At 41.6% G+C, this 23033-nt stretch overlaps 1 protein-coding gene across 2 annotated transcripts in view; it reads right to left on the bottom strand.

Annotated features, from left to right (window-relative positions):
- TENM2 (teneurin transmembrane protein 2) overlaps positions 1-23033 on the bottom strand; it is a 1208790-nt gene that overhangs the window by 242982 nt on the left and 942775 nt on the right. For both annotated transcript variants that reach the window (XM_023591746.3, XM_058281907.2), the window contains one exon: positions 10226-10464. In XM_023591746.3, coding sequence (XP_023447514.1) covers positions 10226-10464 — 239 coding nt within the window. The remainder of the gene's footprint in view (positions 1-10225; positions 10465-23033) is intronic.

The following is a 23033-nucleotide window of genomic DNA, read 5'->3' as shown; positions in this document are numbered from 1 at the left end:
TTATTTGGATAAATGTTGAGCTGTCCACTGTTGTTTATCTAAGTAGTGCATGAGGGAACCAAAAGTTTAATGATTTAAGATGAGGTGGTAAAACAACTCCTCCAAGCAATTTTCAGTGATGGCTTTTCATCTCATTACATTGGTTGGACTTACTGATTCAAGAAATTGTGCAGAGTATTACATGTAATTTGGTATCCTGGGGTCACTTTTCCCCCATACTTGCATCCTGCAATTGTTCCATGTTTTCTCCTACTTAATGTATGGCATATCATAGATTGTCTTGCTGGGTAACATTTCTAATAGTTCTACTTACAGGTTCTTATGCCTTTATCTTACTTCCTTACATAATTTCATCCCATTTTTTTATAGCATTTATTCCCCTTTCTTTGGCTTTCCATTCTTCACTGCTCTGGTCCCAAGAAGTGTAGGCTAATCACAGATCAGAGTTTATTTTATTTTTCTTTAGGAATTTTACAGTTTTTAAAATAAATTCAGGAAGAGATAATGCCTTGCTTTGACAAAAAAACTGGATAAAAATAGTCAAATCTCTTCCATCTCTTATTGTACAATGGTTAAATCAAGACACATTTCTACGGAAGATGGTAATTCATCCCAATGAGTTAAGGAAAAGCTGGTTAGTATGAAAGTTTCTAATTATTGAGAGATCTGGGAAAAGTGAAACTCAGATGCCCTTTATCACCTTTATGTGTGCCTAACATCAAAGCACTAGTTGATTATGTAAAACATAACTTATTCCACACTCTCTGTAAACTTTCCTATTAACTGTACTATTTTATGGGTTGTTTATTAGGCTCTATGCCTAGGGACAATTTTCAAGTAAAAGTGTCCTGGCTTCTGAGGCTCATCAGCCTGTGCATGTTCCAGCATTTTACAAGGTGGCCAGCCATTCACTCATTTAAATGAACTCTCTCGCCCAGTGAAAATATATAAAATTAATATACACACTCATATATATTTAATACATTTCAAATTAATATAACATTAATTTCATGGGAGACATGAAACCCACAATTCCCTCAAGATTCACGAAGACTAAAATGTCTTATAAAAAAGAAAGCTGAAACACCTGCCCTCTAGCTTCAGGTAATGCTCCAGAAAGTCGTTTTGGGAAACTGAAGGCAGAAGGTAGCCTTAAAACCAGTTTCGAATGTACCCCTAATTCAAAGGCATCCAGAACTTCCTTAAAGATGTCATGGGGTTCCTCATGGTCTGAAGAAGGGGATGCATTTGACACAAGGCCACTTACCTTTCCCTGAGGAATGTGAGCAAGTCTAAGCTAAACTTCATTACCATGACTCTAAAACGCTCCTGCTGTAATAGCAGCAAGCAAACCCATAGAATTGCATCATGCCTGCAAAGGCCAAAGCGAGGGAATATGCCCTTCTTTAATACAGATCAGAGTCCCCAGGGGAAAGCCGAGCATGTTTGCACAAATCTTCCCACAAATGACCTAATGTGACTGAAAACCTATCCCAGGGGAAGGGTCTTCCCTAACAGCTGCGAAGAAGGTCATGTTGAAAGAAATGCCAAGATTGGACACAAGTGTATCCTCCCTTTTCATCTACGGTTTTAGTTTTTAGGAAAAAATTCCTTTGAAAGATGATACATATTATGTATCTTATAAATAGCTTCCTCTTTCTCCAAAGGGAGGACACTATTTTCTTCAGTAAATTTTTTTATAACCAATATACAGCTTAGTACTATTATATTTCCTGACACAGTCTGTTATTTACTTATTTTTTTAAGGTCAGAAGGTTGATAACATAAAACATGAAATTAGGGTGATATGCAAGCCATTTTTTTAATGGTAATATTAAATGTGTTACTATAGTTGATGGGCCATTTGCTTCTCTAATGTAGAGGATCTTATGAGACATCAATTGAATAAACTATCTGATGAAAAAAGGGCTCAGGCAAAAACTCTGGGTGTCTATCTTAAAAACCAAAATACCCATTTTCTATAAGGGAATTTTCTACAAAGGACGCAAAGAAGACTGGCTTAAGGTAACCTTAGGAGAAACATATATGTTTTAAAAGTTCACTTCTGGGTCAAGATTCTGTTGTGTAAGACTGCACAGTTAGGCAGGGCATTGCAGAGCACAAAAGATTTGTGTGGCTTGTGTACACAGACCTAATTCACCATATAATAGTTCTTTTCTTTCCTTGGTGCCTTGTAGCAATTGCTTTCATTCCTTAGCGCATCCTCATTTACAGAGAAACAGCCAACAGACTTTCAAATTTATGCCATTATTTGCTTCCTCACCTTGAACTCCAACTAAATTCTGCTACACTTTTATAATGGGAGTGCCAAATGGTGGCCGTATGCCAGACAAAAAACACTTTCCAGTTTCACTCAGCTAGCTCACTCGATTTCAGGGAATCACAGATTCCTGCTAGAGGGCTTAAATGTGATGCTTACACAGCCCCCCTAACTGTTCCGTTGCCTAAATGCTTTCTAGCTCGGAACTGCAATTTGGGAACAGAAGCAATTACAACATCAGGGAATCAGAAACTTCCCTTTATATGGAGACACATGAAAAGGGAGAAACTAGGGATTAGGGATTCTGGGTCCTTGGGAAATGCCTTCCACAAAAGGTCCAAATCAGCCCTGACCATAATCAGTACCCATTAATTCAACAAATGTATGTTGATTGCCTACATGGTGCTGGGCATTGTGCTGGGTGCTGGGGATCTGATGACACCAGAACCTCCTTTACATTCTCCACTGGGACAGGCCTAGGAGCAAGGAGTTCAATCCAATAAGCACAATAATTTCCATTTAGTTGAGCTTCTACTGCATACTAGATACTTATTGTATTTCACTACTTCTAAGATATGCATTTCTTCCAACATTTTAAAATCTCTGAAATCAGAATACAACTTATAATTGGTATTATCTTACAGTCACTACTGGCCCACCAGCACACTGCTGGGCAGGAGTAGATGTAGACCTATCTATTCATCAATTGAGGTCATCTGTGTCTATCTCTTTCCAAAAAATACAAGATAAAAAATTATAAATGCTAAGAAATTGAATCATAGTTTAGTCGGCACTTTCCTCTTTAGGGATGCGGACAATAATCGTGCTTCTCATAACTGGTGATACACTAGGTTTGAAGAAAGGTTGTACGCATGTATAATTTCAATGAACACTTGAGTCATCTTTACAAGATAGGAATTATTCCCATTTTTTGGATGAAGAAATTAAGGCACAGAGAGGTTAAAGAGCAAGCCTGTGTCACATGGCTTTGATGTATACAAACTAGAATTCTAGCCCTGGTGTCGGTGACATCAGAGCCCGTGCACATGCTTTTCATTACATCAAGTTGCTTCTTATCTACCAAAGCAAGGCATAAACTTCTGCAATCACAGTAGGGGTAAAATGTAGAATTAAATAATGCTTATATGAAGTCTATTTGAAACTGTGTTCAGAATCCTAAGTCATGAAACAAGGTCAAATAAATAAGCAAATAAAAGACAAAGGGCACTGGGAAATGAACATCTCCCTATGGGAGAGCCAAGGGGTCTCCACTTGGCACCACTCTAAGGAGTCCAGCCAAATAAATAATGTGTGCGGAGATGGGGGCGACAACGCCGCGGCATCCTGCTGCTGCTTCTGGACTGCTCACTGCTGAGAGATAACTGTTACAAAAAGAATTGAGGACAAAGGCTTGAATGGTGATTCAAGGGAGATATAGATGCTGAACACTCCATAGTCATTCGCATAACACACACTCGGTGGAGGTGCAAAGTGCTAGGCTCATGGGCTTGACGATACACTCGTTCCTTGTTGTGTCCTTGAGTAGCACGGTGGAGGTAGCACCCACTCACTCCTCTTTGGTTCTGCATTAAGATACTCTTCACCACCAAAAGTTGCTTCCTCTTTCCCATGCCCTCTGCTTGCCTATTACTCTGCTTGCGTATTACTCCAGTTTTGGCTGACTTCCTTGATTTCGGTCAGTTGTCTTGGGTCAGAAAGCAAACGCATCTCGCCTGAGCTGTTGACCATCACTTTTAAGTCCCCCAATTTGCACAAATATGTTTTTAAAGACACCATACCCTTTTGGAGGAGGAGGAGCTCATCTTTCTGAATGTCAAAATGAGATACAAATGTTGCCACATGGCTGCCAGCTGATGGAGCCTCCTAATGACTTAATTTACTTTCCCATAAACTGACAGACCCTCTGAAATCAGGTGTCCAATTATGAAATTGCAGTCCCACTGCCAAAGCCCCGCCGATGTGTACGCTCTGACAGGACTGTATTATCAGATTAAGAGCACATTAGCATATCTATTAGATGAAGAGTCTGCAGCGAACACTGCAACAGATAACCTACCTGGGTCCCCTGCTTTATTGGTAACCAGTTCTCCTTTTCTGTGTGTGGCTAACTACAAGGTTTGACCATCTGGGGTCAAGGAGCTGGATGGAAATGTTATTTGCAGAACTGTTCAGATTTAATCATTAGCACTTTGCCCTTTAGATACCAGGAGGTAAATACATAGTCTGGAACATATATAGTAGTACGAGGTTTACCATCTCTAGATAGTCAAAGAGCGGTGAGTTTGAACAGAGGGCCAGCATTTTCCTAGGCTGCAAGCTCAGAAAGGATGCCAGGTGAGTGTACTGTTCTCATCATATTCTGTCATTTTCTTTATATTTTCCCCCAATCTGCTCTGTTCAGTGAGATGGGAATACACAAAATAGCAGCTGAGATCGCAGGATTCATCAGTATGAGTCTCAACATATCAATTTTCAATTGTAGCAACTTTAAACACATTGTAGGCTTTTAGTTTCCATAGAAAATAATCTCTCATTGTTTTCAAAAGAAACTGAAAGCACCCCAAATTACCACACTTTTAACATCCTGACATGTTGATGGCCCGCGTTCTTTCCAGATCAAAGTCGGAGTGGCAGAAGACAGAGCGTTCGGCAGCTTACTTAAAACATAGTATTTCATATTTGGCAGGAATTACTGTAGTGAAAAAAGACAAGGTGACTTTCTAATATATATATGTATTTTAGTTTGGCAGCAATCTGAAGAGCTAAAAACTAATTTAGGATGACATAAATGCTCTTATCTTTCTCTCTTCGCCTTCCCTCCCCAACCATGTCAAGAGTTTTTGACAGAAGCTCAGCATATGTTACATATTGTTCTTAACTCTGGGGTGATAGTCTGAGTCCTGTGTCATTCTCAACAGTGTGCTGATGCTCTTCTTAGAATTTCCAGGACTATCTGGATTTCAAAGCAAAGTCGTTCATTAGAAGCATCTCTCTTCCTTGATGTGGGGTAGCCTGCAAGAACTTTCTATGCCTTTTAAGGAAACTACATCTATTCTAGGGTTAAACTAGGATAAGAAAGGATGATGTCATCCAATAACCCAGCACTGTTACAACCTGTTGGGAAACCTCAACCAGAGAGTCATCAGGCACCGAATAAGTTTTAAAAACAGGCAATGATTTTGTAGAGGAAACTAGAGTAATGGAAGATTGAGAAGTGAGTACCCTGCAAAATTGCTAAGCAATTCCACCCTATTAGTGAGTTGGGTGCACTGTTTTGAGCAGTCTCATAAAAAGCTACACTATTAGGGTAGGCATTTTTTACCCTGTAGAAAGTTTTTAATTAAAGAGAAAGGTTGCTTGCTTTTCCTACTTTGGGGCCAGATAGACCAATGTAATTATTCATTATGAAATGGGATTGCAGTAGTAAATGTCAATCGCTGTTTCATTTACAATGGACATATGGCTGGACTCTTAGCCAGTTTGAAAGCATTTTTTTAATAAAGGTAGAAACACCCTGAAAAGGGGTTCTTAGGAAAAGAACAGTAATATAATGGAACAGGCTTTGGCAAATTACAGCCTGTGGGTCAAATCCAGTCTGCCACCTGTTTTTGTATGGCACACAAGCTATGGAAAAGCTTTAAATTTTTACATGGTTGAAGAAAATCAAATGAAGAATATTTCAGGACTAGTGAAAATTAAAAATTATATAAAATTCAAATTTCAGTGTCCACAATTAAAGTTTTCTTGGGACACAGCTATACCTGCTTTTTGTGTGGGGGGGTTGTTCTTTGTGTTTTTTTTTTTTGGTTGTTGTTGTTGTTGTTGTTCTTTTTTTTTATCATATGGTTTGTGGCTGCTTTTGTTTTACAAGGCAGAGTTGAGTATTTGTGACAGAGACCGAATGGTCCACAAACCAAAAGTATTTACTATCTGACTCTCTTTTTAAAAAATTGCTGACCCCAAGAAACAGAGAACACTTGGGGAAGCAGGAAGATGAGAACAGGTTAGGAGATGGAGGGGAAGATCCAGCATTTGTCCCCCATGTTAGCGATGATTCGGGAATGAGAGGAACAATTACTCTCCCTTGCTGGTTAGGACAGAACTAAGTGAAGGGAGTTGACTTCCCAAAAAGGATCATTTAGGTGCCACGAGGTATTTGGAAAACCTGGCAAGCAGCAATCTTTAGGCTCATGGAGCCAGGGGAAAGATGCTGGAGGGGCATCAGAAAAACAAGGACTTGGCCCTGGCCCTGCAACTAACCAGCCATGGGACTGTGGGCCTCAGCATCAACCCTTGTAGAACGATTGCGATATGCCAGCTTCATTTTCTGCTGGACTGGGGGGTCAGAATCACATTTAATATAAATGGGTAAGTTTCCAGTTCTAAGCAAGTATAAGTTAATAATTATTATTATGTACAGTCCAAAGTTAAAAACACCATGCATTTGCGGCCAAACAGGAAGGAAACTCTGGGTTGGTTATGGGATTCAGAAACTTAGGGGTATTGCCGACTTCGGACTTTGCAAGCAATGAAAGTAATTGAGCTCCCCAAGGAAGAAGTCCACCAACTTCCAGGGAAGGAAGCGCTCTTGCCTTTCACAGCCAAATTCTCCTAAACCAATATTCCCTATTTAGGCCAGGGGCTGAGTGACGCACAAAGCGGTCCCCTAGTGGCCTGAAAGAGTTCGTGCAGCTTTTCAGAGTAATTTACTCCAGGATGTGGCTCTTACACTGGGAGACTCGGGCACAGAAAAGAGCTGATGGAAGAGTATCTTGAAAGATCTCTACCCCCAGCCAAGCAGGCAGGAACTGGGGGATCTTTCTTGAGTTAGTAAAGGCCACCGTCTTGCAATGTGTAGGAGGGCTGGCATAATTCCGCTTTTACGCCCACCCACATGTCGGGATCTGTGGAAGAACTTGTCATGGGGCTGAACTCTTCCAAATTGCTCATTTCTGGAAAGCCTTCTCTCGACAGATTTGAACATGCAAGAAAGATAATTTGACCTATTTGTCACGGTTCCTGGCAGGCCTGAACCCAGTGTCTCTCCATAAAAGTCCTGGAGCTGACGCTTCAATTTCAGGACCTGTCAGCGCTATTGGAACTCGGAGTCATGGGTGAACCCAGAATGGACTCGGGTCTTAAAAGCTCCCCTCTCTGTAACAGGAGGGACTCGGTTTTCATTTTGCCCTTCTGTCCTTCCCTGATGGCTTGCTTTCTAGGCAGGCACTATCACTCGTTGCTCCCAACAGCACTTTCCTCTGTGTTTGTACTGCACTGTTTATGCCCCTGCAGCTCTGTAATTAATAATACACTGCTTTTCATCTTCAAAGTGATTTATACACATTAATTAATCCTCACCGTACTTCAGAGTTGCTGCACGTAAATAACTATCATGCCCCCATTTTGTTTTTAGGAAAAACCAAGACCCAGAAGGCAAGCAGCTTTGCCAAGGCTAAGGAGAAAGGAGGCACTGGGGCCAAGACGGGCATGATTCTGACCCCTTGTCCTGCTTTCAGATCTCGTTTTCCTCTCTGGAGAGCAGCTGAGCAGAGGCCTGTAGCTCCACACTCACCACCATTACTGCCGGGGAAATTGGCCCTTACATCACTCATTTTGAGTCATAAACTATTCTTCAATACTCGAGGGTCAAAGCATAATCTTACCTAAAGCATACATAATAGGAAATGATGGATTATAAACTAATAAACCATCCTGAGATGCTCAGGTCCAGCTTCCAGTAGCCTCCAGACTGAGGATAGATATGTTTCCTAATCCATCATTTGCAAGTTACACATCCGATTAAAACATTAAACTCTCACTATACAGTTTCCCATTTATATGATCGCCCTTACAGAAAGCTATTATATTTTAACTATCAAGCTCAATAAATCAGGCAGTAGCCATCTATCTCTCTCCTGCAAGTGGAGTTGGGGGCACACTGGGGACGCTATTGGCAGAGACGGGTAGTGCCTCCACTTCTATACCTGGGCTCCCCGTGGTGCCCACCAGCCCAGCAGAACATTAAGCCTGAGAAGTGAGCACATGGATCCTTTCTGAAGTTTCTGACACAAAGCCAAATCATGCAAAAACCCTGAAGGTACATTCAATTTGCTTCCCCTGAGCCCCGTAACAGCTACCTGAGGAATCGCACTAACCCACCTCCAACCATACAGAAGATTCTACTCAAAGGACTGAGGGGTGCAACAGATGCCCTTACCCTCTCCCCCAAGTCACTCCATTAGTCTGTCATTCGTCAAGAAGAAAAGTGAGAAGCAGATGTGATGATTTTAAATCAGGGGTGCTTGGGTGTCTGGTCTGTAGACCTGGGGATTAAAGCACAAAGGCTTTTTGCAAAGCTGCAGATAAACATGGTGTCTTTCACTGGAGTGTCACTTTTCTCAGTTTTGGAGGGCAATATAAAAGCTTATTTTCCCAATTAAGACAAGGATAGATACATTATGGAAAAGAGATTAAAAATAGAAAAGCTTATTTTTTATGCTTAAAAGGCTTGAATATAAAGGCTTCTTTATATATAATATAAGGTACAGACTTTAACAGCTTACTTTTCACATTAAGACCAGTATAGAAATATATGAAAAATTCACATCAATTTTTGTCTTGCAAAGGTCTGCATGTACTGATCCCCAGGGCTGCACAGTCACTCTCCTCTGCCATCAGGCAAGCTTAGCTAGGAAGGTTTGGGAATCCAAGACCAGCTCCTTCTCTGACAGGCACCAAACTGACTGCCAGAGGATGAAGGAAGCGTGGGAACCCCTGCTCCTGCGGGAGGAGGGAGGTTTGTGTTGGGAGAGGGCCAGCCTGACCTTTTTTGCCTTCCTTTTTTGCCTTGCTTTTTTTTTTTTTTCCTCTCTGAAATGCATGGGATTTTAGCCTAAGGGTTGGGAACTGCTTTGGAGTTGGCCTCTTTTTGCTGGAGTTTTATAGGCAAAGCCAAACTGGGGAGGCCTGTCATAGCTGCCTGAAAGCAAGCCAGAGCCATCAAGTGTTTCAAATAAACTTTAATAAACATCACCATGGCCTCAGCCTGGGCCAGGAGGTCTGCCATGGGCAAGCTCACTTGACAGAGCAGCAGTAATGGGGCTCTTTCTCCAGGCCAGGAGCTGAGTGCAGGGTTTGCATCTGGCCCAGAACGCTGATATGCATGTGGCACCCTGCCCCTGGGCGCGGGGCATCTGCTGCTTGTCCCATGGGTGTAAACCAACATCCTTGGCATGGGAAGACAGGTCCCCCTGCAACTTCACCAATCTGCTACCCTCAGTTGTACCAGGAGCACAGCTGTCACGGGAGATGAACCTGACTCCAATTCAGTAGCACATGGTGAGATAAGAGCTGAGGTTTAGGGAACAAAGAAGGGAACTGGGTGATCTGATTCTGTCCAAAGACCTGGGTGGATGCTCTGGCCTCTCAGTCCTGTTGTCTTTCTGTTCCACGACTCTGAGAATAAGCTAGCTACTTAGGCTTTCCCTTGAATCAACATGTTCCCAGGCCTGCTGATCACTATTCCCCTTCTGTTTGCTCACTGGCTGAAGTTAACCAGGGTGGCACGGATTTCAAAGCATAGGCATGGGTTAAAATCCCATGATGGAAACATCCAGAAAGCTACTTGGAGTGAGGGATGGGTTTGCAGGAAGGATGATTCTCAGCTCATCTCCCAGAAAGGATACAGAAAGAATGCTTAATTTCAATTCTGATAAATGTCATTTAGAATCCTGAAGGAGAAACTCATCAGATTTAAATGGGTTTCAGGAGGGAAAAATCACTCCCATCCATCACTCATTATTACTTCTTTCAGGAGCCAACGAGCAGATTGTACAGACAACAGAGGGCCTGTGCATTCACAAATGCACCGCTCTCCACCACTCTCTCACGGTGAGGATGGGCACGCCGGGTGCCCCGACTTACCTATGAAATACGCCAGCAGGATAGCCAAGAGGAGGGCCGCGGCGATGGCGGACAGGGCGGCGCATTTCCAGCTGCAGTACTTGGAGGGCTTCTTCAGCTTGAAGGCCTTCCTGGAGAAGGTGTTCCTGGGCAGGAGGCGGGGTGGTGGTGTGTAAACGGTTCCTGAGGTCAAAGGGTATCCGGGAGAAGAGCTGCTAAACAGAGGAGTGCTTCCCGAGGACGTCTTAAAGAGGAAGTGCCTGCCCGGAAGAAGGAAGAGGGTCAGAGCGGCCATCTGTGGCTAACGAGGAAGGTCTAGCTGCTTTTCCTTTCAGTCTGATTTATGTAGTCCCACCCAACTAGCCCTATCCTGCGGTGGAAGAAAGGGCAAATGTTACATTTGATGGCGACATAAATTAATTCCAGAAACTGGCAAAAATTTATATTCACATACACATCTAGAGTTTATCTTTCACAACAATCCTGCAAGACAGTCAAGGCAGAATGGAAACTGAATTACTGTTAATCACTCAGAGATGACAACTATGATGCTGCTGCTGCTGCTAAGTACTGTTCTGTATTATATACCTACTATGTTATAGGCACTTGAACCGTAGGATCACAAGTATTTATGAAGCAAATACCATAATACCCCATGTTAGCTAGGAGGTATCAGGCTTGGAGAAGTCAAATAACAGTCCAAGGATTTAAACCCAGAGGTCTGACTTTCACTAAAATCTGTGTTTTAAATGATACCCCAAACTGTCTCTCTTGATTTTTGTTCTTGTGCTGTTTCCACCCCTCTACCCTGCTTCCTGTTCTAAGACTGCCTCATTAGGTCATGCGATCATGGTTATTTCTTTGGCAACATCTTTGTCTACCAATTGAACAGGGTTCCCTTGGGGGCCCTTACCCAAGGGTGAGGGCGTCTATTGTCACCACCTAAGAAGATATAACTCAGAAGTCAGAAGACTATCACCTCAAGGACAATTCAAGGATAATTAAGTCTCTTTCTGACAGCACATTATTCTCTCTCTTGTGTGTGCCATTTGTAAGACTTCAAATGTGACTTGCCACACCTTGTTTAAAATGATGACTCTAATGCATGGGTTAAGTACAGTCTAGAGTCTGAGCAGGTGGCCAGGGACCGTGTCTTGTTGAGTATCTTGTTCATCTTTATGTTCTTAGTACCCTACTCAAACCCCTGAATGTGGGGGCAGAGGTGGGAAGTGTGATTAGAGAAAGAATTAATGAACAAATGAATGAAGGGCCCTCATTTATTTTTTTTACCGCTTACAATGTGTCAGTTACAATGCTAAATGTTTTATTTGCAACTAAAACTCACACTGACCCTAGGAGGAAGGTCTATTCTTATCCCTGCTTTACAGATGAGAAAACTGAAGCTTAATGCTAGCAAGCAGGGTTGCTGGGACTCAAACTCTGGTCTGCTTAACCCCAAAAGCTCCAGCTGTGCCTGCTCCACCACACTGTCCCTGCAGTGGGGCTGAGAGCAGCCTTTCCCAGAGTGCTCCTGTGGCGGGATTGCCCTTATTACAGATATCTGTATCTTGGCTGCTTCCAGATAAAACCTTGCAAGTTATTTTAAATCTTGATGAAGCTCAAACCAGCTTATATGACTGATGAACTGGTGAATGAGTTATTTACCATAACTAACATTAAAATAAACAAACTTTTATTCAAACTTTACTTGCACCCGAAGCTTGTTCAATGATCAAGGAGCTGGGTTTCATGAATAAGGCTCTGTCTTCCTTGTCCAAAGGCTCTCTTTTAATCCTCTAGATTAAAAGAGTACTTTGGATAAAGATGGGGTAGGCATTGTGTTTCAGAGTAGTTTTCTGGATAATATAAATACAGGAATGTTCTTCTTCAGGGTATTAAGAATGTAGTGAAGCATGGGAAAAATACAACTAAGGTGATTTATGGACTATAGTCAATAACATTGCAGCATTTTTGTAGCAAAAGCAAAACTGACACTGTATTAATTCTAAAGGTAAAATTTTTAAAAATGGGGTTTCTGTTTTATGAAATATGAATATGATTAAGCACTTTTTCTCTTCTTCATGTTTTTTTCATTAAGAAGGAGACCTTGACTATGTCATTTAACTAATCTGTGTTCATCTGTCTATCTTTCTGAACACTAAGGGAACAACAGAGTTAGCAGTTGGAATTAGACAAGATAAAATGCCTGAAAAAGAACTTTTTAGGAGATCTGTTTCCAATACTTGTTGAGCTACCCTTTTCTGTTCTTTCATTTTCGTGAATTTGAAATAAAGTTGTTAATTAAAAAAAAAAAGAATAGTGTTTTGAAGAGAGAGACCTGGATGGGAGTCCTAGCAGTGACATTTCTGGACAGGTAAGCTGCAATAAATTACTTCACTATGCTCTAGAGAGCCTCCGTCTCCTCATCTGTAAAATGGAGGTAATGAGAGCACAGGCACCTCAATGTCTGCTCGTTGTGAGGATTACACAAGCTCAAAGAGGAAAAACACTGAACAAAGGGTGTGTCTGACAGTCAGTGCTCAAAATATTAAGAATGGCTTTTACTATTAATTCTCCAGAGCAACAGAAGGATCCTGAAACATGGACTTTAATTTAAAGCTTGACAAATGTCAAACAAACACCTGAAGAGCTCTCCCCATCACTAAATAATAGTCCACTGCTCTGTAATTAGGCTGGAACATATGCACACCAGAAAGCCAAGGTGATAGGAAAACTGTGTGATCGGATTTAGAATCACTTAAAATTTATTTCTTGAAGAATTCTCCCAGAGAGAGTAGTGAAAACAGGAAATCAAACTAAAACAAAGCAATAGAAAGACATGGTAGGTAGTGGGTAATGAGTATTTAAAAATACACAAGCACCAGTTCTCACTCCTGCAGCGGCCTCGCCCAGCGCCATGGCTTCAGCCAGCACTGACGTGTTTGAAATCTCCAGATCTCCATTCCCAGCCCAACCTCTTTCCTGAGCTCCAGACCTGCATTCCTGTTGTGACTTGGGCATCTCCACCTCTGCATTCCATAGATATCTCAAACAAGTCACAGTCAAACACAGAATGGTTATTTTCCTTTCCCCACCAAATACAATCCTTCTGAAGTCCTCTTTTCCCCACCTGCCAAAGAAACTGTATAGTCCATTTCACCTCTTGCCTTGCCCATGCAATGAGTACAGCCCGTTAGTTGTATCTCTGAAGACCTCTCCCACCAAACCACCCCTTCAGCCCTCCTACCACTTTTCTTCCCAAACCCTAATGCCATCACAAGTACCCTGGTGATCCTCTTTTTTGTGTGTCTAAAAGAAGAAGCCTGAACTTCAGCAGGGGACCAGGACCTTTAAAATCACTACCTGTCTTTTTTTTTATCTTCCTCTCCAAATTTGTCTTCTCCAGCTGGCATGTACTCGACACTCTGGCCACACCACAAGATGCATCATCTTTCCTTAACAAGCCGGTTCATGCTGCCAAGCCCCTGTAAATGCTGGGTAATGCTCCCTGGAACGGTTTTTCCTGATCTTCCCCATCCACCCAGACCCAGCCTACTCCTCCTCACCTTCCATTCATCCCCCTGGGAAACTTATTCTAACATGCCTCTCATCATTTTGTGCACTCAAGGATCCAAAGACTTGGAATATTATGCAGCAGTAAGAAGAAATGAAGTCGGGAAACATGATGACATGGATGAACCTGGAGGACATTATGTTGAGTGAAGCAAGCCAAACACAAAAGGAAAAACAATGTATGATTGCCCTATTATGAATTAAAGATATTAAGTGAAATATAAATACATTATGTGAAATATGAATATGGGTAGAATTGCATCTATAACATGATGTTTCTCTGAAGCTGAATAAATGTAAGTTAATAGTACAAAATGTTAGTATCAGACAAAAAACAAAACAAAACAAAAACATTATACTAAGTGAAGAAGACCAGACACAGAGTATTATATATTGTATGATTCCATTTATATAAAATGTAAATATAAATCAATTTATAAAGATGGAAGGAGATTAGTGGTTATGTAGGTCTGAGGAAGGAATGCTAAGGGGTGTGGAGTCTTTCTTTTTGGAGTAATGAAACTGTTGTAACATTTTTTTGAGATGATGAATGTACGACATTGTGATTATACTAAAAGCCATTGATTATATATATACTTTGGATAGAATAGCCAGAAACAGCAGCTATGTACAGTGGGGGAAGCATGGAAAGATTGAGAGATGAGGAATTTTCTTGTTTGTTTCTCTGTTTTTTATTATCGGTATTATTGAAATAATGAAAATGCTCTAATAAGGACTGAAGTGATGAATGCACAACTATGTGATTATACCAAATACCACTGATTGTACACTTTGGATGAGTTGTATGTTTATTAATAAGTATCAGTAAAATTGATTTGTTAAAAATAATCCATAGTCTTGGTAAAAATATATTGTGTTTTTCTTTTTAATGTGTCTGTCCCAAACCAGACTCTGAACTCCTTGACACTTGATCACCTGGTAGCAGCTCTTACTCTCAGTATCTCCAGAGTCTCAGTTAGCACCCAGTCCTTGGTCATATTTGTGAACAGAACAAATAAATGGAAAATAAGAATGTTTAAGAACAAATCACAAGGTGAAGATTAAAAAGGTTAAATTGACTTTCAATATACTGATTAATGAAAAAAGTAGAAGTACAATGTTATTATGTCTTATTACAGGATTGCATCACTAGATCCTTACATTGTCCTCTTGACAATCCATCCAGTCTACTTTGCACACTTCATATCATGTCACTCACCTTCTTACTACTCTCCTGTACCCCATCCTCTTGAAAAAAAACAAAGCTTCCAATGGCATGCAGAATAAGATCAGAAGGCCTTTCCATGGTCTACAATGCCCTGCATGACCTGTTCTTTGGTTACCTCTTCAACTGCATCTATTTTTTTAAAGATTTACTTTATTTATTTCTCCTGGCCCCCTTGTTGTTTGCACTCACTGTCTGCTCTCTGTGTCTGTTCGCTGTGTGCTCGTCTTCTTTTTAGGAGGCACTGGGAACCAAATCCTGGACCTACCATGTGGGAAGGAGATGCCCAATTGCTTGAGACACCTCTGCTCCCTGCTTGTTGTGTCTCCCATTGTGTTTCCTCATCGTCTCTTTATTGCATTATCTCGTTGCGCCATCTCATGTCAGCTCACTGTCTTGCTTGTCTTCTTTAGGAGGCACCAGGAACTGAACTGGTACCTCCCATGTGGTAGTCAGGCACCCAACTGCTAGAGCCACATCCACGTCCCTCCAACTGCATCTTCTACCAATTTTATCTTCCATCACTCCATCAATCCAATTGTCCTTCTGCTTCTTCTCATCATATCCAACATATTCATTTCTCAGGGTCTTTGCACTTGCTAATCCCTATTCCTGGGATATTTGCATAGCTTGTTCCTTCACGTCATTCAATTCTTTGCTCCAGTGTCACTTTCTTAGAGAGGTCTCCTCTAGCCCCCTAACTAATATGGCATCTCCTTTTCTGTCATTCTCTATCCCACTAATATTGCCTTACTTTCCCTCATTATATACATACTTGTGTATTTAGTAATTGTCTGTCTCCACCATTAGAAGAGAATTTCTATGAAGTTCAAAATAACCAGATAGTTTGTCTGATTTGTTCAAAGCTGTATTTCTAACATCTAGAATATAGTCTGGCACACAGCAAGCACTCAACAAACATTTGTTAAATGAATGACCTGTAATCTCATGGCTGAAATAACAAGTGCTGAAAGAGCAGTACCATGAACACATTTAATTTTAAAATTAGGGTTCTTTAGGCCATATCAACTTCTACTTTTCAAATGGATTTATGAGTTTGCATATGTGCATATAGGCAACTGTCCATAGTTTGCATATATGCACACAGGTAATGGTTTATATATATACATACAGGGCCAGATCCTTCCACCTCAGTAATAGATGCTTTCTGGCACTGCATTAATTGCCACAGGATAGATCTCTCAGGCAAATGCATTTCTTCTAGAAAGAAGTTTCTAGTGCTTAAAATTAACAAATCAAAATACCAAAGGTAGGTAGAATCCTGTGTCTCCCAAAATACAGTTGAACCCTGTTATCACTAATCTTTAGAAGATTAAATTCAGCAAACAGACTCTAAAAGAAGTGATCTTCAAGTTGTGTCCAATAAATACCTGCTTTAGGATCACAGGAGTACTCGGAGAAAAGCAGGAATTCCTGGGCTCATCCACACCTGTTGAATCTGATTCTCTGGGGATGAGGTCTCAGAGTATATTTGTTAAGAGGCTCCTTAGGTGATTCTGATGCATGTTGCAACTTAAGAAGCCCTACCCTAACCATTTTTTTAGGAGGTACAGGGGATTGAACCTGGGACCGTGTACATGTGAAGCAGGTGCTCAACCACGGGGCTACACCCACTCGCCATACCCTAACCATTTTTGTACCTTACAAATACATTTGTCTTGCAGTGAGCACAGCAAATTATTGATAGACTTACTTTTTAAAATGCAAACTTTGGGTGTGCTGCCATGATGTTGGCAACTTACTTTCAAATGATTCTGCAGAAAAATCTATAACTCTTTATCTCTATATGGATAGATAAGGCAAATGTAGGAAAAGAATAGAAATTGTTGAAACTAGGTGGCTAGTCTTACATGGTACTATTCTTTCAACTTTTCTGTATGTTTGACATTTTTCATAACTAAAAAGTTGGGGTTAAAAAAAACCCCGCAGGCTTTGATTCCCCCTAGTCTGCAGTCACATGCTGCAGGAAAAATAAATAAAGGAAAGGCAGCCAGACCCACGAGGTAGAGCGCTGGCCAGATGGAAACGGGGAGGACCAAGAAGACTTAGAGGACTTCTCTCGATCTTTCCCTGAACTGGCTATTAAGACAGCTTTTTTCCCCTAGGGGGCCTGCGCAGGGTGCTCCAACGAATCATTTGCCATGGCCCAAGTGAACGTCTTCCCAGCGGTTGGCCAGGGAAGTAGCTCAGCCCAGGGCTTCAGGCATCAGCAAAAATGTGTAGTTTCCAAATGCACTTGACATTTTTCAAGCACAACTCAATTGCTCTCAGAATTGGCCACTTGTGCCTCAGAAAGGAAAGGCAAATGAGGGGCCCCCAAAGTGCTGTCCTTGGAGTTTGCTAACACTCAAACGGATAGGGGAAACCAATCCTTGATGTCTAACAAAATATAAAAGCAGCGCCTGAATGCTTCTTCCCCTTCATAGCCACGCAGGTGGTCCGGGGCTTGGTCCCGGCACTAGCATCCTGCCTGGCCCAGGTCAGGGGCTCCAAAAATGGCTGCTGAATTGAATTGCAAGGACCCTGGGCCCTGGAGATTTCTCAAGAATACAGGGGTCATCACTTCACCCTAAACTGTCAATCCTTTCGGTGAATGTCCCCACTTTTCCTTATATGAAAACAAAAGCATTTAATAAAAAACCGAGCGAGCATACCTAACGGCCCCTCTCCCACGCACTTTACGTGGAGACAAAGGCGTGGATTTGAGGCAGAGTCTTTGCAAACCAAGCTTCTGCTTCAGATGGGCTTGGAAATTAAAGACACAAACTTTCTTTGATTAAACGACCATGGAAGATTTTTAAAAGAAAGTCTAACACACAATAAACTCATGAGAAGCATGAGTTCCACCAAGTTAAAACACTGCGAATTTTTGTTTTATTCTTATGGTACAAAAGGAGCTTGGCTCCTTTAGAACAGAGTTTTGAGAAGGAGTGGCTGGCTGCACTACCTGAGGCCCCCACAAAAGCTTTCTCTTCCAATGTTTCTGAGCCAGTGACGTGTAAGCTCAGTCATTAACCTCAAACCCTACCAAAGAAACTAACAGATAAGTACATAAACTCCCTTAATACCAAGTACCATTTTTCAGCTTGCAACCAGCCAGGCCCTAAGCGGCAATCTCCCTATTTTTGGTTTGTTTGGCTGTATTCCCAAGGGGAAACCCCAGCAGGGCTGCAAAACAGAAATGCACTACACAAATAATTGTGTCTCCTCAACTCCAAAGGTCAAGTTAGCGCTTTCTCAGTCTTTTCTCTCTCAGTCTCTCTCCTTTCAGTCTCCCCCACTGCTTTCCTCTCCCTCTCCTCCTCCCCTCCCCTGACTCTCTTCTCCTTCCCTCTCCCCAGCCCTTCCCCAATCCCCTCTCAATCTGTAGCCCCACCATCTCATCACTGCACCATTCAGCTAACCAGGGCAACAAGACTGAGCTCACAGGGGCCTTTCTCCTTTGCTAATGAAGTCTGCTGCAGTGAAAAGTCTTTTCGTGGCTCAAATCATAGAGCTTCCGCCTACCATATAGGAGGACCTGGGTTTGATCCCTGGGGCCTCCTGGTGAAAAAGAAGAAGAGAAGGCGTGTCTGTGTGGCGAGCCAGTGCCCGCGCGAGTGCCTGCATGGTGAGCAAGTGCCCATGTGGTGAGCCAGTGCCCTGCACAAGTGAGTCATGCAGCAAGATGATGATGCATCAAAAGAGAGACAAGGGGTGAGTCAAGGTGAAGTGCAACAGAAACCAGGAAGCAAGGTGGCACAATTGACAAGGAACCTCTCTACCCATAAGAGGTCTCCAGGATAGAATACCACTGAATCCTAGAGGAGAGAAAATGAGAAGACAACACAGACAGCAAAAATAGCAGGGCGGGAGGAAGGGAAGGGGGGAAAATAAATAAATAAATAAATCTTTAAAAAAACAAAAACAGAGCAAAAGTCTTCAAGGGTCTTCAAGTAACACCCTGTGCAAAAAAGCAACTCTGGTTATCAGGAAAACCAGGTGTTTACTGTTGTTCTACCAAGAAAATTGACCTCCTTAGTATATAAACTCACAGGTATGCAGAGTGCTGGATGAAAATACCCATACACAGACCATTAATCCCTAATAGAGTTTTAATATCATACACGCAGTTGCTGAAATTTGATATAAGGGCAGAGAAAGGATAGAGGCAGAAATTCCCAGGGAATGGGGGCGTGGTGATCGGTGAGGGAGATCAGGTATGCACTAGAAAACTCAAGATTTCATCACATTTTACTAGTCCTGGCCATGCCCTTTGAAGCATCAGGTTTATTGTCTCTAAAGGAGTAAGTTTAATAAAGAGGCAGCCCATAAAGGGTACTGTAGCATGCAAAGTTACTGTAATTAGGTTTTCAGGAGTTATAATAAAACATTTAGCTGGAGAGAGGTTAAATCACCACCACACTTTCTTGCATCATTTTTATCCTCTCTAATATAAGGAGAAGGGATGATGGGGACAGAGGGGAAACTCAGGAGTGGATGGCTTGGTTTGAGAGAGAGAGAGAGGCAGGCAGAGACAAGGGGGGTGAGGGGATGTAGAGAAAGAAGAAAGGGGAAAAGAGAAATAAGTTACAGGATGAGATGGAAAAAGAATGAAAGAGAAGGAAAAAGATGAGGCTGGATATTGTTCTGCTCAGCCACTACCTGAGCTAGCAAAACCATCTATTCTTTTAAGTGTTTTATCTTTTTCTGTTTGCAAATGTAATATGTAGACATTATTTAAAAAAACAAATACTAAACATAAAAAACAAAGAATCTGCTATGCTCTTATTCTTGAGATATAAACTGCAAATATTTGGTGTTTTGTCAGACTTTTTTCTATACCTATACACCCCCTTATTATCATCAATGAACTGTTATTTTTTAAAAACTAGTGGAATTGTACGAAAGAGGGAGCATAATCTTTAAGCCTACACATTCTGGCTCAGACAGCCAGGGCTTGAGTCTAGGTTCTTGTATCATTATGTGATTGTGGACAAGTTAACTTAACCTCATTAGGCCTTGGCAGCCTCATCTATAAAATGAAAGAACAATAGTACCTACTTCATGGGCTTTTACAGGGATGGGGTGAGTTTATGCATGTGAAATGCTTAACGCTGAGTGTGGCACCTAGTGAATGGCCAATAAATGGTGCAATTTGTGGTTTGAGGGAAGGAACGATGTACATCTTGCTCTCTACTAGATGCCCATGATCTAGCATAGTGCTCTTCTCATTTAAAAATATTTATTGAATGAACAAATGAGTTGTTCTAATTAGCATGATGACCAAAGCACTGTAGGCATATCTGCCTCCCAAAATAATTTCATTGGGAAGGCAAGAAATTGATGATTTTACTGATGTGCTTCTTCTCTTTTAGTTGTAGAATTTTTCCTTCAGTTGAGAAGGGAACTGTTGCTTTAAAAATATAATTTTAATATATATCTATAGAGAGAGACACACACACAACACTGATACTTTCCACGTATGAAAATCAAGAAGCTGATAACCCAATTAGTATAATTAAAAGTCCATTTCATACCACATTTCCTTCAGCTTAAACTCAAACCAATTTTGATTCAATGAACAATAGACTTTCCAGGTTTCTCATCCCTGAACTTTTCAGATCATAGAGGACTGTTACTACATTTGCATAAGCCATGAACAACAGGAAAATCCTCGATTTTGCCCTCTTCAAAATTTGCAGCCGTACCAAAAATACTCACAGCTGGAATAATTAGCAACTCAATTTATTGCCTTCCGTCTTCTAAATAGAAGCTTCAACTCTTGATATTTAAATAGTGTCACACTGTGATATAACATAGCATTTTTCAGAGCAAAACTCATCCCCCCCCTCCTGGCCCCGGTGAATGATACACTGCTCAGTGTGATGGGCAAGCTATCTCAGGATTTCTAGAGAAGCCTGATGTTTCTGTGTGCAAATCCATTTCAGAGACTTTGGGATGAGATGAGGAATCTTATTTTTTCCCCCTAAGAGTTGTTAACTTGGTGACTTTTTTCAAGTTAATTGGGAACAGTCTTGGTATAGTAGGGGGAAAAAAAGATTTCTGACATTGATTTCAAACTTGACCTTGAATTCACCATACGGTATAATATGGGAGTGTTGAGACAGCCATTTCAGACTTGCATTTGTGTTCACTGGCAGCCAGAGGTAGATGAAGAATGTACACTATCAGATACAATCAATGAGCAGAATGATTTTTTTTTCAATCGTGTTTATTGCCTGCACCATTTGGAGAGTCAGAGAATTTTTAGAGCTGGAAGGACCCTTAGGGTATGTCCCTTTATCATATGCTCTTTCATGCTATTACATGTGTCTTGCATGTTTGTCTTTATCCAAACAAATTACAAGCTTCTCAAAGGCAGGCCCTATGTCTTTTGCTTCCTGGTATTTTTCACTGTTCATAGTAGGTACTCAAAGTGTCTGTAGAAGGAATATACAAATAATGGTAGAGGGCAAAATGTACAGGCTTTGGAGCCAGGCACTCAAATCCCAGCCCCACCACTTTCATGTAATATTGGCAAAGCCAATTAACCTTCCTGAGCCTCCAATGTCTCACCTAAAAAAATGGGGCTAATAACCATATCTACATCACAGAATTGCTGGAAGGGCTGCCAGATAATGACTATAATCTGTGAACACAGAAGCTGGGCCTTAGGAAGGGTTTAGTAAGTGTATGTACTCTATGCCCCTTACCCCCCAAAATAATACAATATCTGCAAATATGAAGGTGCAAGTCAACAAATATTTATTGAGCACAGGATATGCATCACATATGGCGCTAGAAGCTTTGGATACAATGGTCAACAAGCCCTTGTTCTCATGTGGAGTTTGCAACTGGGGAGATAAACCAAATGAAGAAAACTCAAATCCGGGTAAACACAAACATACATGAAATAATTACAAATTGTGAGATGTGTCATGAAGAAAACCAGGAACTGATATTGAGAAAGAGAAATAAATAAATAAATAAATAAATCTTTAAAAAAAAAACAAACACCAAAGTGTGGAGCTATCTTAGCGTGGTCACTCCTCTCTCAGGAGATGGTCAACCAGGTAGGCCTCAGGAGGAGAAGCAGGTAGCCATGTAAGGAGCGACAGAAAGAGCCTCCCAAGCAGAGGAAACAGTATGTGCAAAGGCCCTGAAGTGGGAAAGCACTTCTAACTTTTGCAGTTATAAAAGAAAACAATTGTGGTTGGAGCTCAGTCATTCAGGGGACAAGTGGCATGAAGAAAGAGTCACAATGAGGACTTCATCAGACATGACTGAGGACAAGGAGTCTGGATTTTAGTTCAACTACAAAGGGTTTCAGAGAATGTCTTCTCTTTGAGTAAAGGAAGCAGATTTAGGAGGAGACAATCTCAAAAACAACAACTGTAGAAAAGACTCATGGAGGAATAATGGCCAGTACTCTGTGATGTAAAGGCTTGGCTGTCTTCTTTTCCCTCAGCCTTGAGTGTTTTGTTCTTCGTCCAGAATATACTAGTTCCCAGTCAGCATTGTACTCTCTATATACTTGTGTACACTTAAGCCTTTCAAGTTTAACACAACCAAAATACAACTCTTCATTTTCACCCCGCGCTTTCGTTCTCAATCAGCTGTTCAGGTCCCACTGACAGTACAGATTCCGAAGAAGATGCCTGCATGTAGGAAGTTTACTGGACAGTGCTCTTGGGAGCACCTCCAAGGAGGAGTGAAGGAAGCAGGTGGACAGAGGATGAAGCTGATCTGTGACGCTGCTGCAACAGGGGCCTCAGTCAATTACATGGGGAGCACTGGAACCAAGATGGCCCTGCAGGGGCGGCCCAATTTGGGCTGAGAGGCCTGGTTTTACATCAGTGAGTCACTGGATGTGGGCTGTCCCCAGGGGCCTCAGGAGAGGTGGTTCTCTTCAGCTGGGGGCAAGTCTGAGAGAGACTCTTGGCTGAAGTCTGTTCCCAGCAAGAGGGGGGAAGTGGTGCTCTAGCCCTGGAAGGCGGCATCTGGGTAGGTGCCATGACATCTAACTGA

Source organism: Dasypus novemcinctus, chromosome 2, assembly GCF_030445035.2.
Source record: "Dasypus novemcinctus isolate mDasNov1 chromosome 2, mDasNov1.1.hap2, whole genome shotgun sequence".
Classification (NCBI taxonomy): domain Eukaryota; kingdom Metazoa; phylum Chordata; class Mammalia; order Cingulata; family Dasypodidae; genus Dasypus; species Dasypus novemcinctus.
Note: the sequence above shows the minus strand (reverse complement) of the source record. Positions and strands in the feature narration are given on the sequence as shown.